At 47.3% G+C, this 16,137-nt stretch overlaps 1 protein-coding gene across 1 annotated transcript; it reads right to left on the bottom strand.

Moving 5' to 3' along the window:
• Positions 1–4,009: 4,009 nt before the first annotated feature.
• LOC125518986 lies at positions 4,010–14,027 on the bottom strand. The gene is made up of 5 exons (XM_048683873.1): positions 13,404–14,027; positions 10,140–10,279; positions 5,295–5,507; positions 5,088–5,212; positions 4,010–4,869 (listed from the first exon to the last, which is right to left on the bottom strand). Exons 1-5 carry the CDS (start codon positions 14,025–14,027, stop codon positions 4,361–4,363), a joined length of 1,611 nt encoding a protein of 536 aa, XP_048539830.1. The 3' UTR covers positions 4,010–4,360.
• Between the last annotated feature and the right edge of the window lie 2,110 nt (positions 14,028–16,137).

Genomic DNA, 16,137 nt, shown 5'->3' with positions numbered 1-16,137 from the left:
TGACTCCAACAACCACAGTAAAGAGAAGTTTTGGAGCAGTTCAAGAGCGACGGTCAGTTTTATGTTTGATTCAAATGAACCTGGTATATACATTTGGATTATGTTTGAAATGATCTAGTAGTTCAAATAGTTTTACATCATCTCTATACCGGACGAAAACTATGTGGCCACCCTGTCCTATCGCACCGCCATCACCGTCCGCGCTGTTGTTGTTGTCATCGTCGTCCCTCTAGCGGCGCAAGGCCTTCGGAGGGTCGCGACAGCCTTGTCCGGCTGCTACCCACTGTTCACGGCGTTGCCGCTCTGCCTCCTACTGCGCGATGTGGAGTGCCGCCGCGACTAGTGCTAACGACGCGAGCGAAGCCCTGGCGGCGGCCTTGCCCCTAAAGAAGTCGGAGGTCTTGTTAAGAGACCACTCCTCGCCGTACTTGACGATCTTGCTGTTGAGGCGGCGACAACCTCTGGCGTCTGTCTCACTAGTGGTGATGGAATGGTCAAGGACCCACGCGGCGACGAGGTCCGGGTCGTTGCGGACCCATTCTAGTGCCTCATCGGTCTCGGCAAACAAGGAACGGAGGGTGGCGTTGTGTCGTTCGTACCGCGCCCGCTGACGCACCACCTTCTCCTTAGAGACAACGACCCGCAACCCCGGGGCCACCGACACCGGTGCCTCCGAGCTAATGGAGGATGCGGTCGTGCTCCTTCCTTATGGCCGGTGGCAACTCCTCGATGGCTTGGCGGCGGATGCAGCTGGGCGGCGAGTAGGGCCCGCTAATGCACGTGTATCAGTTGTGCACCGGTGGCGACGCAAGCTTGTCCTTCACACAAAGTCAAACCTGGACGCACCGCAGACATGGCTGCAGGGGGGCTCCTGCTTGACCCGCGGGGGTGGGGACATCAGATCGGCTCCTCCTTGACCCGCGTTGACGACGTGGTGCCAGGCCCATCTGATGGAGCGAGCACTCCGCTTCGTCCGTCAGAGCCTCCTCCGCAAGGAGGCGCGACCGTTGCTACGACTGCTAGTCCTCCTCGTCGCTGGAGGAGAGGATGATATCCTCCTTGCCGAAGGAGCCGGTCGTCGAGGATACTAAGGGGTCCAAAGAGCGTCGGCGCCGGCGTCAAGATCCACCTGAGGATGAACCACAGCCTGCCGACACGGACCACCACGATTTCGGCATCGCTGAAGCACAGGTAGCCGCGGACAGGCCAGTCGAAAGGGGTGGTCAGCTCACTTCAATGTGACGCAACGACTAGAGTTGGTTCCTCGGGAAGCTGCGTCCGCATTGAAGTGGCGGTTGCGAAAGGTCGCGTCGGTCAGCATCGCCCTCCCTCTGATCACATACCGCGACATGTCGGCCGCTGCGTGCTTCATGCGGCGTTGTAAGCGGCGCATGCATCGGAAGGGAAACATGGGAGAGGTGGGTTGGGGGTTTGGGTGGGCCACAACAGAAGGGATGGGGGGGGGGTTTGGGTGGGCAGAAGCGGGCTTGGGAGCAATCCGAACGCCCGCAAAGTTTGGTCTCTAATTTGCGGGAGAAAACACGTTCGGCCATCGTGCAGACTGATACAGACTCGCATTGGATGGTTTCTGTAGAAGTGCATGCTTGATACGTCTCCAACGTATCTATAATTTTTGATTGCTCCATGCTATATTATCTACTATTTTAGACATTATTGGGCTTTATTTTCCACTTTTATATTATTTTTGGGACTAACCTATTAAACGAGGCCCAACCCAGAATTGTTGTTTTTTGCCTGTTTTAGGGTTTCGAAGAAAAGGAATATCAAACGGAGTCCAAACGGAATGAAACCTTCGGAAAAGTGATTTTCTCATCAGATAAGATCCAGGATACTTGGACCCTCCGTCAAGAAAGCCACAAGGTGCTCACGAGGGTAGGGGGTGCCCCCCCTAGGACGCGCCCCCTACCTCGTGGGCCCCTCGAAGCTCCACCGACGTACTTCTTCCTCCTATATATATCCACGTACCCCCAAACGATCGGGGACGGAGCCAAAAACCTAATTCCACCGCCGCAACTTTTTGTATCCACGAGATCCCATCTTGGGGCCTGTTTCGGAGCTCCGCCGGAGGAGGCATCGATCACGGAGGGCTTCTACATCATCATCCAAGCCCCTCCGATGAAGTGTGAGTAGTTTACTTCAGACCTACGGGTCCATAGCTAGTAGCTAGATGGCTTCTTCTCTCTTTTGGATCTCAATACAATGTTCTCCCCCTCTCTCGTGGAGATCTATTCGATATAATCTTCTTTTTACGGTGTGTTTGTTGAGACCAATGAATTGTGGGTTTATGATCAAGTCTATCTATGAATAATATTTGAATCTTCTCTGAATTCTTTTATGTATGATTGGTTATCTTTGCAAGTCTCTTCGAATTATCAGTTTGGTTTGGCCTACTAGATTGGTTGTCCTTGCCATGGGAGAAGTGCTTAGCTTTGGGTTCAATCTTGCGGTGTCCTTTCCCAGTGACAGAAGGGGCAGCAAGGCACGTATTGTATTGTTGCCATCGAGGATAACAAGATGGGGTTTTTATCATATTGCATGAAACTATCCATCTACATCATGTCATCTTGCTTAAGGCGTTACTCTGTTTTTAACTTAATACTCTAGATGCATGCTGGATAGCGGTCGATGAGTGGAGTAATAGTAGTAGATGCAGAATCGTTTCGGTCTACTTGTCTCGGACGTGATGCCTATATACATGATCATACCTAGATATTCTCATAGCTATGCTCAATTCTGTCAATTGCTCAACAGTAATTTATTCACCCACCGTAGAATACTTATGCTCTTGAGAGAAGCCACTAGTGAAACCTATGGCCCCCGAGTCTCTTTCTCATCATATCAATCTCCATCACTTTAATATTGCTTTGCTTTTACTTTGCTTTTACTTTGTTTACTTTGCATCTCTATACCAAAAATACCAAAAAAATATTATTTATCATCTCTATCAGATCTCACTTTCGTAAGTGACCGTGAAGGAATTGACAACCCCTAAGCGTGTTGGTTGCGTTGAGCTATTGTTTTTGTGTAGGTACGAGGGACTCGAGCGTAGCCTCCTACTGGATTGATACCTTGGTTCTCAAAAACTAAGGGAAATACTTACGCTACTTTGCTGCATAGCTGCATCATCCCTTCCTCTTCGGGAAAATCCAACGCAGTGCTCAACGCCTGTTTGATTGCCTGTCATGTACAATCTATCGTGAATGGCAATCAACCCATCAAGAAACTCACATAACAGGCCTCTGAGACCGTTTAGCTAGACGAGCTCACCCCGGTCTGTCGACCTCATGCGACATGGCACCGTTACTCCAAAAGCCCTATCCTGTACCGGATCTAGCTGACAAACCAACAACTGACTCGGCCCTCCCCGAGAGGCCCAAGTCCGTGGTTGGGTTTGCTTCCTATTCCGAACAGGAACACATAAGAGGTAGCAATGCTCTAGGCAATGCAACCAAAAGATTAATCTAACACAAGAGACTAGGCAATACGTCAACAAGGGCTAAACATGGACCGAAAGTGGACTTCGATTTAATTGCACCGGCCGGATCTTGAACTCGAGACTTTTTGGCTCTGATACCATGTAGAAGTGCATGCTTTAGTCAATGCAATCAAAAGACCGATCTGATGAAAAAAAACTAGACAATACATTTATACGTCAACAGTTTCCACGGTTCCTACGGCATGATCCAGACGCATGTAGGCGGTTTAGGATAAGCATTGGTATGCCCTAAAAAGCACTTTTTAATGAAGTATATTTTACTCACACCACATTTTGATACCATAGATACTTTAATGCGCCGCTCTCCCAAAAATAAAGAGATACTCCCTCCGTGTCTAAATGTCTTTATAGAGATTTTACTATGAACCACATACGGATGTATATAGATGCATTTAGAGTGTAGATTCACTCGTTTTGGTCCGTATGTAGTCCATAGTGGAATTTCTACAAAAATATTTAGGAACAGAGGGAGTACAAAGTGTACGGGTGGACCAACAGCACGGAGCAAAAGGCAGCAGTGCCAGTGTTACAGGAACGCATGGATTGAGAGTACAGATTACAATGAAAAAACAAAATCGATGCTACAAGCAAAAAGCAACTAGGCCAAAGCTTGTTCGACACCAGCACGGCAGGAGATGCAAGCAGAACTATACTGAAGAACAAAATGCATCTGAGAACACATGCGCTGACATGATAACTTTTAGATGCATTTTAGCCAACACCAAACTAAACCTCTAACTAGAATACCAGGTTGCAGAAGACTGAACCTTACGAGTGGGGTTCCTCCAAACACGCACAGGCGATGGTGCACACAAAGGCTCGGGTCCAAGTCAGCTTCCTTGCCTAGCCACTTGGACGATAACAGCCTCCATGCCATATCGTCCTCCTCTCAATCCTGTTGCTACTGCCTGCCCATGCAAGACCTGGCCCTATCATCTGCCCTTGCATTGCAACCATCACAGCACCTTCGCGCTGCATCTCTTGGATGAGTTGCTCGAGTCGCGGAGTTCGCTGAACCACAAAGCCATACAATGCTCCTGTAGGAGCAGCCATGTTTGGGTGGTCTTGACAGTGGTTGGCAGACATTGTAGCTGCAGCCGCGGTAGGAGCTTCAGTTGTAGGACTCGGCGCGTTGGGTCCAGCCAACTTGGGATTTTGTTCCTGCTCCATGCCTTGCATCTCCGGTTCCTCAGAAGCTTCAAGTCCAGCTTCCATGTTTAACCCTTCTCCCACACTGAAATGTGAAGCCTGTTGTTTTCCTTTCTCCTGTGCACAGCGTCCTTTGCCATGTTGTTCCTCTTCCACTATTCTGCGTTTAAATACCGCCCACAGGTAGGGTTTTCCTTGGAAAGCTGCAACCAAACAAAGACAAACATGGTAAGTCACTTAACCATTGAGCCAAATATACACAGTAGGGAAAAGCTTAGATAGTGATTCTGGATAATTGAACTATATCTATATCTATTAGATGATTATTAGTACGGCTGTGTATGGGTAGGGTTGCGACTAGAAATCAGGAACATCAATCATACTCTGTTACTAGCATCTTTCCAGAAAGAGAAGAACATACTTTGGTGTTGCTCAGGCAGTAGAATAGATGGCAATATCAGCATCTCAGCTTCACCAACAATAGCTCGTAGGATCATATCATTCTCCACGACTTCTTTAACAAGTTGATCCAGGTCTGCATCTTGCCTAGGGATAGAAACAAAAATGATTAGAATCCAAATGCGCAAAAGATGGTAGGCAAATAAATAGCAAAGGGTAATAAACACACCTCATCTCGGTGGGCAATAAATACAACGCAATGTTGTCATCAGTGGGCCTTGATGCCTCAAAGCTCTTAGGCCAAGCCTCCAGTCTAGAAAGCTTTGTTACTTCAACCACTGGCTCAAGTGATCTTGACAAATTCCACACCTTCTCACAGTATTTGGTTGACAAATGTGCAGCCAACGAAACAAATTTTCCGCTGCCTATCTTAATGCTTCCACTGTTGAATAATAAAACAAAAAATAATATCAGCATATAGGGACAAGCATTTGCAACATGTTAAATTGGAAGAAAAAAAGGCATATGTTCTACCTCCAAATAGGTTCATCGATGGGCAGGGAACAATAGTGATGTGGCTTCGAAGGTTCGTAACCATAATTCTGTGTTTTCAATCCAGCGGCACCACTTTTACTACCAGTGAGATTCTGATCACCATCATCATCGTCTTCATCATCAATTACTACAAATCTACTCTTTTTGTTTGTTTGACTACAATTCTCAGTCCTCTTCCTCTTATTAAACTTGTCATCAACGGTCCTTTCATCCTCCCTGAGGCTAGTGTTCTCACTGTTAAGTTTATTAATGGATTTTTTCAATCTAGCGACCCCACGTGCCTCAAACCTTTTTTCCAACAACGGCTCCATCCTCTTACTCTTAGATTTGTACACATCGGTTCTTCCATGCTCCGAAAGGCTAGACATGCACTTTCTACTATCAAGTCGAATGCACCCGTCGATTGAATCAACCATGCATGATGCCTCGACCGTTTGGTGATTTGAAAGTTTCTTACCAGGTAAATTGATCTCCAGGTTGGGCGAGATATCTTCCATGACTTTTTTACCCTTCAAAGCTGAGTTGGAATTTGTACCTTCCATCGCCATCGGATGGTCTTCTTTTCGTGAGTTCTGAACCATTGAAGAGGGATACAATTTCTTTGAAACACCAAATGTGGAATTTGAACCTGCAGAGGGCTTAGACTTTTCTATGTTCCTTGCCAAAGAAGCGGACACACAATTCAACCCAGAGGATAAGGGCCTAGCTTTCATTGATTGAGGAGCGATCTCATCATTGGGCATTGAGTAAAAGGATCCTGACATCTTTGTATTCTTTGACAGAGGAACTTCAACGTCATTTAACCTTGAGTAAGACTCCACATTCTTCGCCAAATAACCCATGCCATTGTTTAGCCTCGAGCTATTACCACTATTTGACATAAAGGGAGAGGATCTAAACTTGGTAGTATTCTTTTGCAAAGAATCAATGCCATTGTTAGGCATTGCGCTAGGCACTGCGCGAGATGGACTAGCCTTTTGGGTATTCTTTTGGAGAGTCTTAGAGAAAGAGGGCTCAGACTTCTCGACATTTCCCCGTGGGGAAGCCGTACCTTTGTTTGGCCATGAAGAACGTGACGAGACATTTGGACGAGACGCTGCCTTAGCATGGCTAGGCTCATCATACGCCACCCTAAACGACTGCTGAGTTCTCTTAAATTGTTCAAGGCACATTTTCTTGAGTTTGCCTGGTGCCTTGCTTATGGATGGCTTTCTCAAGTTTGGACCAAAGTACTTGACACTATGTTGTCTTCGACTCCCCATTTTTCTTTGAATAGTCCCTAAAAAATTAAAAAAATGTGTAAAATATACTTTCTAAACAAATAAGAAACTTGTAAACTAACTTTTACAACAAAAACACTTCTATAATAGTGCCAACCTAATGGTAACATAGTTAAGTGGTGAAGGGGGCTACATTATATGAGATCGATAGCACATCAAAAACATTTTGCATGGCCCACAAAAGTTGCACTTTTTCACAATTGGATTTTTGTGATTCGCACCAATTTGACAAAATGATCTCTATCTAATCTATTCCCGTGACTCACACACAAGGAATGATCTCTATCTAATGACTTCATTTTTTTGGGTTTTTATCATTTATGCCATCGGTTGTGTCCCACTACTCAGTTTTGCCACTAGGAATTTCAACTGCTCAAAAATGCCATCGCTTTGTTAGACACATGTTCAAAAATGCCACTGGGCACCATTATTGTGATCTCAAATCTCTTTTGCCATGTTATAATGACATAAATACCTATGAACCAGCATGCCAGCTCTCCTTCTATCTTACTACAATAAAGTGTGGGGCCCACTTGATCCCAATGACATTCTTATTTTCCTATAAAATTATTCACTTGGTTACTCCTGACAAGTGGGGCCACACTTATCATTGTGAGATAGAGAGAACTGACATGTGAGTCTAGGCTTATTTTTGTCATATAACATGGTCAATGAGTTTGATGTGAAAATAACGATGTCTAATGGCATTTTTGAGGAAACATCTAACGAAACGATGGCATTTTTGAGCAAACATCTCACGGATCGATGGCATTTTTGAGTAGTTGTAACTTTTAATGGCAAAAATGAGTAGTGGGACACAACTAGTGGCAAAAATGATAAAAACCCTTCAAAAAAAATCTCTAATGACTTTTTAGTCATTCATTTTGATCCTAGTAAATGTGTGGGGCTTAGCGATGCAAAAAATAAGGAAATTTGATGACACAAAAGTACAAATACAAGTACAATAACATCCTTTTGCAACACAAACATAAACATTTTTGTGACACCTTAATGGTATCCACCAAACCTTGGTTTATATCCCGACTAATTTTAGAAAGCCCTACTCATGCTAGAGATTAACTATTTAAATTTATTCTCAAAAGTAATATCATTAAAAAAAATATTAAAAATTAGTTCTAGTTGCATCCTATAAAATTGCTTTGGTTTGTCTTTTTGCCATCGTGGCTCGACAAGGGTAGACATATTGTCCTGAGGCCCCTTCAAGTTGGTATGTAGATCAATTCCACAACTGCATCATCGCTACTTTTTATGGCCTGCTTTAGAAGCACAATTAGCTATCTTTGTCTTCACCCTTGTCATCGATTTTGACACCTTTACTCATTGTTTCTATTACCCCACCCACTACTTCACAACCAACCTATAGTTGCCACGCCACCGACTGTTACATGAGTAGACACAATATGACAGCAAAAGAGAGACAAATTAAACTAGACCACACAAACGATGGAGGTACGGGATTATATGCAGGGCACCCTTGAGTTTTGATTCACCTAGCAAACTTTGTACGGCACAAGATTTTACTTATATACTAATATCAATCTCGGTTGTTGTACGGCATGGCAGATCTGGAGGATTTGAGCGTTGGGGTTCTACCCTTTCATTTTTCTTCCAAAAATAAAATACAACGGCTACTCATAGATCATAGCAGGACATTGAAACTAATTAATGTTGAGAGGAGAGAATATGGTCCAGCCAAACCCATGGTTCAGTCAATGTGGATTCATGCCTGAATAACATTCAAATTTCACGGTTTAACTTAATCCTTGTCTTGGCCAGCTTGCTCGTAAGACTAGCCACAGTAGGAGTAACTTCAGCAGTAACTTCAAGTCCAACTCAGCAAATTTGTCTATGTGGCAATGAGTTAATGAAGAGAGAGGTAGTTCTAGTAACTTAGCTAGTTACTGTAACATCACATCTCCCAATGCTATATGAGTCTATAACCTAATAAATGGAGCTTTGCATGACACCACACCTATGTTACTACCCACTATGAAGGTAGTAACATAGTCTAGGGATATGTGTATGTTACTAGTGTATGTTACTCTTCATTGTGGCTAGTCTAAGGGGATGGCTTGGCATGCACAGATCTCAAAAAACGCTGCCCGTTGATGTGTGATTCTTGTTTGAACGGATCAATGCCAAATCAAGCTGACCAACATGAGGTGTTCTCCTACTTCACATTTAGCCATGCATCCCAACTTACAAATAGTCTTCATGTTCCCTATTTCAAGGGTTTCCTCAGCCCGGCCCCATCCGCTTCTGCCCCACTAAATTGGGTCAGTTTCCAACAAAAGAGGGAGCACAAAACAAGCCAGTTGTGCATGTGGGCTGAGGGCGTTGGGGAACCAACCGTTGCAAAAAGGAAGGAGGACCAGTCAACCACGTACATTTATTCCTGATGCTCATGCTTACTCATGCGCAGGGGCAAATTAGTCCAAAAAAAACAAACTAATGCCCTCCTTGGTATGAGGAGAGTTAGGCTGGTCATAGTGGGGAGTAACTTAGACTAGTGTCATATGCATGACACTAGTCTAAGTTATTATCTTTATAGTGCAAAATAACATAGTACTTGTGTCATATGTGCCCTCATTTAATAGCTTGTAGACTCATGTTGTCTTGAAAAGCGCTATGTTACAGTAACATATTATGTTACTACTTCTCATTAACTACTTGCCACATAAGTAAAAAATTCTTGAGGTGCGCTATGTTACTACCTAAGTTACTCCCACTATGACTAGCCTTATGCGCAGAGTAAAAAGAATTGGCGTACACGGAAATTTTAGGTTTGGTATGCAACTAGAAATTACGGTTGGTTTTCTATCTCTTTGTGATGATGGTTGATTTTGATAACCATCCAAAAATATACAAAGCCCTTCATGGCAGGCACGTATGCCATACGGCATCGGAACCATCTACTGTACTTTCGCACATGTACTGTATTCACGGCCTATTTCTACCAACTTGAATCTGTTTGACACAATGTGAGCAATTACAGTGCTCAGACGGCCACATCCCTAAGCAGAAACCAGGTTTCCAGGCACAAACCGGACTGGATCGACTAGGAAATCCTTAAACAATCTTGGACCATTACCCTCCAAGCTCGAAACAAAAATAGGACACGAGCACAATCACAGCAGCAGCAGCAGCAAGAACATGAACACAACCATATGACCGTAGCTCTAGAAAAGAACAGATCGAGAGTAGAAAACGAGCGTTACCTGACGGCCGTCTGCTCCGGCGATGAAGGAACGGAGATCGAGTCCTCCTCGCCCGACTCAGAATCGGCACCTCCTCCACCCAAGAACTTCGCCGTATCTTGATACGAGGTACGAACTCGCCTCTGGCCGCTAGGTAAACCCTAGCAAACCCCGCCGCGAAGCAGAGGACGGCGAAGGCTGGGGCTGGCGATAAAGAAGCAGAGAGAAAAAGCAGGCTGCGCAAGCGGAGGCCGGGGCCCTTGTACTTATAGGCGCTGCTGGCCAACGACGCGTGGGGAGGCAGGAGACCGGATTGGAAAAGAATCGGGGAAACACAACTTCCAAGCAAAAGGATCAGGATTACGACGGCTGCCGCGGAAGGCTATCGATCTGTTTCCAGTTATTACGGCGCGGTTTTACCGCCGTGGCCCGTTGGGATTCCGAACGTGAGTCGTGGACGTTTGCGGTTCGCGATATCTGCGGGGTCGTGCAGGGTGAGGGCCGGGAAGAGGAGACGCATGGCTGGCAGGTGGCAGCCGGCCCGGCCCGTTCGTACTATGCAGCACGATGCATCTAATCGGCAGTCTGTCTCGCCTGTTTCTTTTCCCTTTTTTTTTTAAACTCATCACAGTTTTTTTTTAACCCTCCCACTCAGGGATCTCGTCTGAGACAATATGCAAAATGAAATCTAGGGGCACATGCAGCCACGCCTTACATAATTTATTTGACACTGCTTCTCTAGCTAGAGAATGAGCCGCAGTATTGGTCTCACGACGCGCCCAAGAGACTTTCCAACTTACCCTATCAGCCAGCACTTACTTGACATCCTCCACAATTGGCCCCAGCGGTGAAAGATCCTTCTCCGTATTTTGAAGTTTACATACGATCTCTTTGCAATCCATATTGATGTGGATCCTAGCAATATTCAGGTCATTCGCAAGCTGGCTGCTCTTTTGCATGCGAGGAGCTCTACCCTCGCTGGGTCACTTCCCACTGGGATGACATGGCACGCTCCGCCCAAGTAAGCACCTTCATGGTTTCTAAAAATCATCCCAGCTCCCCTACTGTCACTCCCTTTCGACGTAGCGCCGTCGACATTAACTTTCACCCAGCCTTCCTCCGGGGGCTGTCACCTTTCCTTCACCACCGGCTGGGTCTGCTTGCTTGTACGACCATGGATGCCCTGCCACTCGCCCATGAGATGAAACACCCTTCGCGCAATCTCCTCTGCTTCTTCAATTCGCTTGTCGTCCCGTACATTATTTCTTGCAAGCCAGAGCACATACGTCCCTTGTACCATGACCGCTCGCTCATCATCTGCGCCTTCTCGCACCACGAGAGTAACCACCGCGACAACGCACTCTGGGGGGCAGACTGACTCCGGCGGGATCGCCACCGGTACCCCCAACTCCGAATGCATTATCTTCCAGAACTTAGCCGAGTGATAGCAGCCCCAAAACCGGTGATAGATCGTTTCCTCCCTCCCACACGCAACGCAGAAGACGCCCTGCTTAATCTTCCTTCTCAGCAGTTCAGCTCCCACCACCAACCCGTTTCTAATCAGCCGCCACATATGGATCTTTACTTTGCCCGGCGCCACCGTATCCCAAAGGTTCATCCATGCCCTATGGTCCGTCACCGAGGACGATGACTCCGGCCGTCCGAAGCTCACCCTCTTCTGGCTCATCCGTAGGTGGTACGCCGAGCGGACAGAGAAAATACCGTTTTTTGTATAGTTCCAAGCCAAGTAGTCATGTACACCTTGCCCTCCCACCGGGATTTGTAGTATCTCATGCGCTTCGTCCGGGGCAAACATCTCCAGCAGTTTGTTTCTGTCCCATGAAATACCATCATCCTCGAGTAAGTCCCCCACCCGGGTGATGCCGTTGATGTACACTTGGCCCAGTGGCCTCAGACTGCCCTTCCTCGGAATCCAGTTGTCATGGTGAATGGAAATTCGGGAGCCGTCACCGGTCCGCCATATCAACCCGTCATTAAGCAGGTCTCGGCCATGCAATATGCTTCGGAAGGTGTACGAACCCCCAGTGGGGCATGTAGCATTCAGAATTGATCCATCCGGGAAGTTCCGTGCCTTCAGTACCCTTCCACGCAACGAGTCCGGCACCCGTAGCAGTCGCCAAGCCGCCTTGGCTAGCATTGCTTGGTTGAAAGCCTCCGGATCCCGGAAGCCTAGGCCACCCTCATACTTACGAGTACACATTTTTCCCATCCAATGCAATGCACCTTCTTACGACCATCCGCTTCACCCCGCCAGAAGTTTGAAGATATAGATGACAGGTTCCCGCACATTTTCTTCGTGAGTTGAAAGCAGCTCATGGTGAAAGTCGGCGTGGATTAGAGTCCATATTTCACCAACACTTCCCTAGCCATTTTAGATAACCCTTGACCCTTCCATCCAGAGACTTTCCCTTTGGCACTATCCTTGACATATTTGAAAGACCCATCCTTTGACCTCCCCACCACCGTAGGGAGTCCCAAATAACGCTCGCTCAAGGCTTCCTCCGATATTCCAATCGCTTGAATGAGCTCGTCCTTAACATCATCCTGAGTGTCCTTTCTGAAAATGATCGCAGATTTCTATAAGTTAACCTTTTGGCCCGATGCAACTTCATAGTCCTGCAAGATTGAGCGAAGCGTCTCAAAACTGTCTCTTGAACCCTCCAGGAAGACCATGCTATCATCGGCAAAGAGAAGGTGGGTAACCGTAGGTCCGCCCCCTCCAAAAGACACTCCTTTGATATTGTTTTCCTCTTGAGCATGCTTTAGCAAGGCGGAGAAACCCTCCACACAGAATAAGAATAGATATGGGGAGAGAGGATCCCCCTGTCGAAGTCCTCGTGAGGGAAGAAACCGTTCAGACAGATCTCCATTAAGCTTAACCGAGAACATTGCGGATTTCACACATCTCATAACCATCTCCGTCCAGTGACCAGAGAAGCCAAATTTGTGCAACATTTGTTCAAGGAATTCCCACTCAACTCTGTCATATGCCTTCATCATATCCAACTTAACCGCACAGATGGGCTTCCTTCGCTTCCTCTTCCTTATAGCATGCACACACTCATACGCCACCAGAACATTATCAGTGATGAGCCTTCCCGGTACTAACGCACTCTGCTCCTCAGAGATCATCAACGGAAGAACCACTTTGAGGCGATTGGCCAGTGCCTTCGCCGCAATCTTATATAGCACGTTACATAAACTGATGGGTCTGAATTGTGACAATTGCTCTGGTGACTTCACTTTCGGGATCATAACTAAAACCGTATCATTAAAGTCATCAGGAGCAGCTGTCCCATCAAGGAATTCACGCACCGCACCACAAACATCGTCCTTAACCAATGCCCAGTGGCGTTGGTAGAACATGGCCGGGAGCCCGTCCAGGCCTGGAGCCTTCGACGGCCCCATCTGGAAAAGGGCCACCTCGATCTCCTTATCTGTGAATGGCGCGCATAGTTTTGCATTCATCTCCTCAGTCACCATTGCATCAATGTGTTGCAGCACCCTTTCCGCACTCTGTGATCCCTCCGATGCAAATAACTGTGCATAGAACTGGGCCGCCATCGCTCTCATCCCCTCGTCATCTGTACACTTCGTCCCATCATCTCGCTGTAGCGTCTTGACGGTGTTCTTTCTCTTCCGGTGCGAGGCCCGGTTTTGGAAATACTTAGTATTCTGATCTCCGTCCTGAAGCCAATCAACATGTGAGCGCTGTTTATAGTACACCTCCTCCCTCTCGTAGAGCTCGTGGAGCTGGTCCTCTATATCCTTGATCTCCTGTCGATAACCCGTCCTAGCAAACCGCTCTTTTGCTTCCATCAGCTGAGCTTTGAGGTGCGCAATTTGCCTTTTGATCGATCCAAAAACCCTTCGGCTCCATTCCTGCATCGCCGACGTCGCAGCTTTTAAGGTGCTGCATGCTGTCGTGAGTCGGCCCCCTCTCTGATTGGCTGCATGCGCATCCCCCATGCATTGGTGACCATGGCCTCATAATCATCATGGTGCGTCCACGCTGCTTCATAAAGAAACCGTCGCTGTCCCCTCGCCCGGACGCCCTCCCCTGTCAAAAGTGCTTTGACTAATAAAGCTTGGTGGTCTGACTCTTCTGTCATCACATGTAGCACTTCCGTTGCTGGGAAAGCTTGAGCAAAGTCTGCATTGCATGTCGCCCTGTCTAGCCGCACTTGGACATTGTCACCCGCATCCCGCTTGTTATCCCATGTGAACGGATACCCCGAGAAGCCAAGATCTGCCAGACCGCAGTCGGTTAGGCATTCTTCAAACATTTCCATTTGCGCCCTTTTCCTTTTTTACCAGGCATGTGAACTTAGCAATAGGATGTGACCGGTCGTAGTTATTAGTGCAACTCCGACTCCAACTCCGACAGCCAATTTATTCTTTTTCGTCCGTTTGAATCTGTTTGGCGTTGTCCGACGCAAGCCTTGACGCTCGTCTATGGTGAGGGCTCCATCGGTGGTCGTTGATGGTGGAGTCAGAGTCGCCCTGGCGGAGGTGTGACGACGATGACACCGGATTGCTACCTCGACGCTTTTCTTCTTGACGGCGTGTGTGCGTTCTTGTGTGGGTTGCCAGGTCGCCCGGGATGTCCTGTGTGGGCATGTTGTGACGGTTTTCGTCCAGTTTTCTGTTAATTAACCGGACAATTCTCTTCTTCTTTATTAATGAGATGAGGCAAAACTTTTGCCTCCGTTTCAAAAAAAATCCGCAGTACGCTCGTCGTCCGCTCAGTTTTGCGTTTGGGTCAGCCGAGTGTTCGATGCGTCTGATCCATTTCGTGTCCTTAAAATAGGCATGTGATTATCGATCATGCCAGCTATCATGTCATCGCCTAGAGTTCATTCTGACGTCATGTCGGCGATCAACATACATGTTAGCTCAAAAAAACATCACATAGTTCGTATTGGCACACCTGTCAACGACCGGCACACATGCCGGTGCAAAAAGGGGGCAGGAGTTCAACCATGCCGTCTCAGCCGTGGTCATGCCAGCATACTTGTCGACAAAAAAAAGATGATGCTCCACATCATAGATCACTCGTCATCGAACTTGAGCATGTCGCCCTGCATCTTCTCGAACCATGGCCTCATCCTCGGCGACACCGTGCTCAAGTCCACCTTCATGATCTCCACCCCCGTCAGCATGCTAGCGAGCGCCACTTCTTTTGACTTGGTCTTGCCATTGGCGGCCTCGATCTCGAGCATTTTCGCTTGATTCTCCGCCTTCATCTCGAGCATCTTGGCTTGCTTCTCCGCTTCGAGCTTAAGCCATATCCTTTGGATCTCCATGAAGGAGTTCATTTGCTCTTCCTTGTCTTGTCGGCGCTTCTTCTCCCTTGTGTCCTTCTTGTTCACCATGCCTTCCAAAGTGACATGCAAGTTCTCAGTTTCAATCGACACCGCTTTGCGCTTGTCCTCCTTCTTGGAGTTGGTATTCCCCCGCAGCCATGGCTTGTTGCCCTCTTCATGCTCCTTGAAGGCTCCCCCCCCCCCCCCCCCCCCCGCGCCTTGGAGGCGGTATATTGCGCCTTGAACTTCTCCTCCGTTGCTGATCATCCAACAATGACTGAGGTTGAAGGACTTGTCGTCATGTTGGGCCTTGAATGACTCCAAAGTTTGGAATGCCTAGAAATGAATAGCATGTAAGCATATGGGCAAATGGACATGCAAGCACAAACGGAAACGAATACGGAGAGGGCGCATGTATACCATATCTTTGAGGCCAAGGCCGCTCACGGGACGTGCTTGGATGCTCTCAAGGGTGGCACAAAACTTGTTGCATTCTTATTGTATCACCCTCCATCGCTTCGAGAGGGATACCCACCCCCGCTTCCTCTCCATTTGGTAGGGCACGAACTTCTTGCGTTCATGGTACTCACGATGAACATGAAGCCAAAAGGTAGATGTCTTTTGCTCGGCGCCAACCTTGGGGTCTTGTCCAATGTCCCTCCAACACTCACAAATGAGTTTGTCTTCCGGTT

The sequence above is a fragment of the Triticum urartu genome, chromosome 7 (assembly GCF_003073215.2).
Source record: "Triticum urartu cultivar G1812 chromosome 7, Tu2.1, whole genome shotgun sequence".
NCBI lineage: Eukaryota > Viridiplantae > Streptophyta > Magnoliopsida > Poales > Poaceae > Triticum > Triticum urartu.
This window is presented reverse-complemented; position numbering and strand designations above follow the sequence as displayed.

Coding starts and splice junctions, on each gene's coding strand:
- LOC125518986 (XM_048683873.1), bottom strand. CDS start 14,027: ATGCAGGAATGGAGCCGAAGGGTTTTTGGATCGATCAAAAGGCAAATT. Junction 5,508..10,139: donor CCGGAGCAGACGGCCGTCAG/GTAACGCTCGTT, acceptor ATTATTCAACAG/TGGAAGCATTAAGATAGGCA. Junction 4,870..5,087: donor ACTGCCTGAGCAACACCAAA/GTATGTTCTTCT, acceptor GTTTGGTTGCAG/CTTTCCAAGGAAAACCCTAC.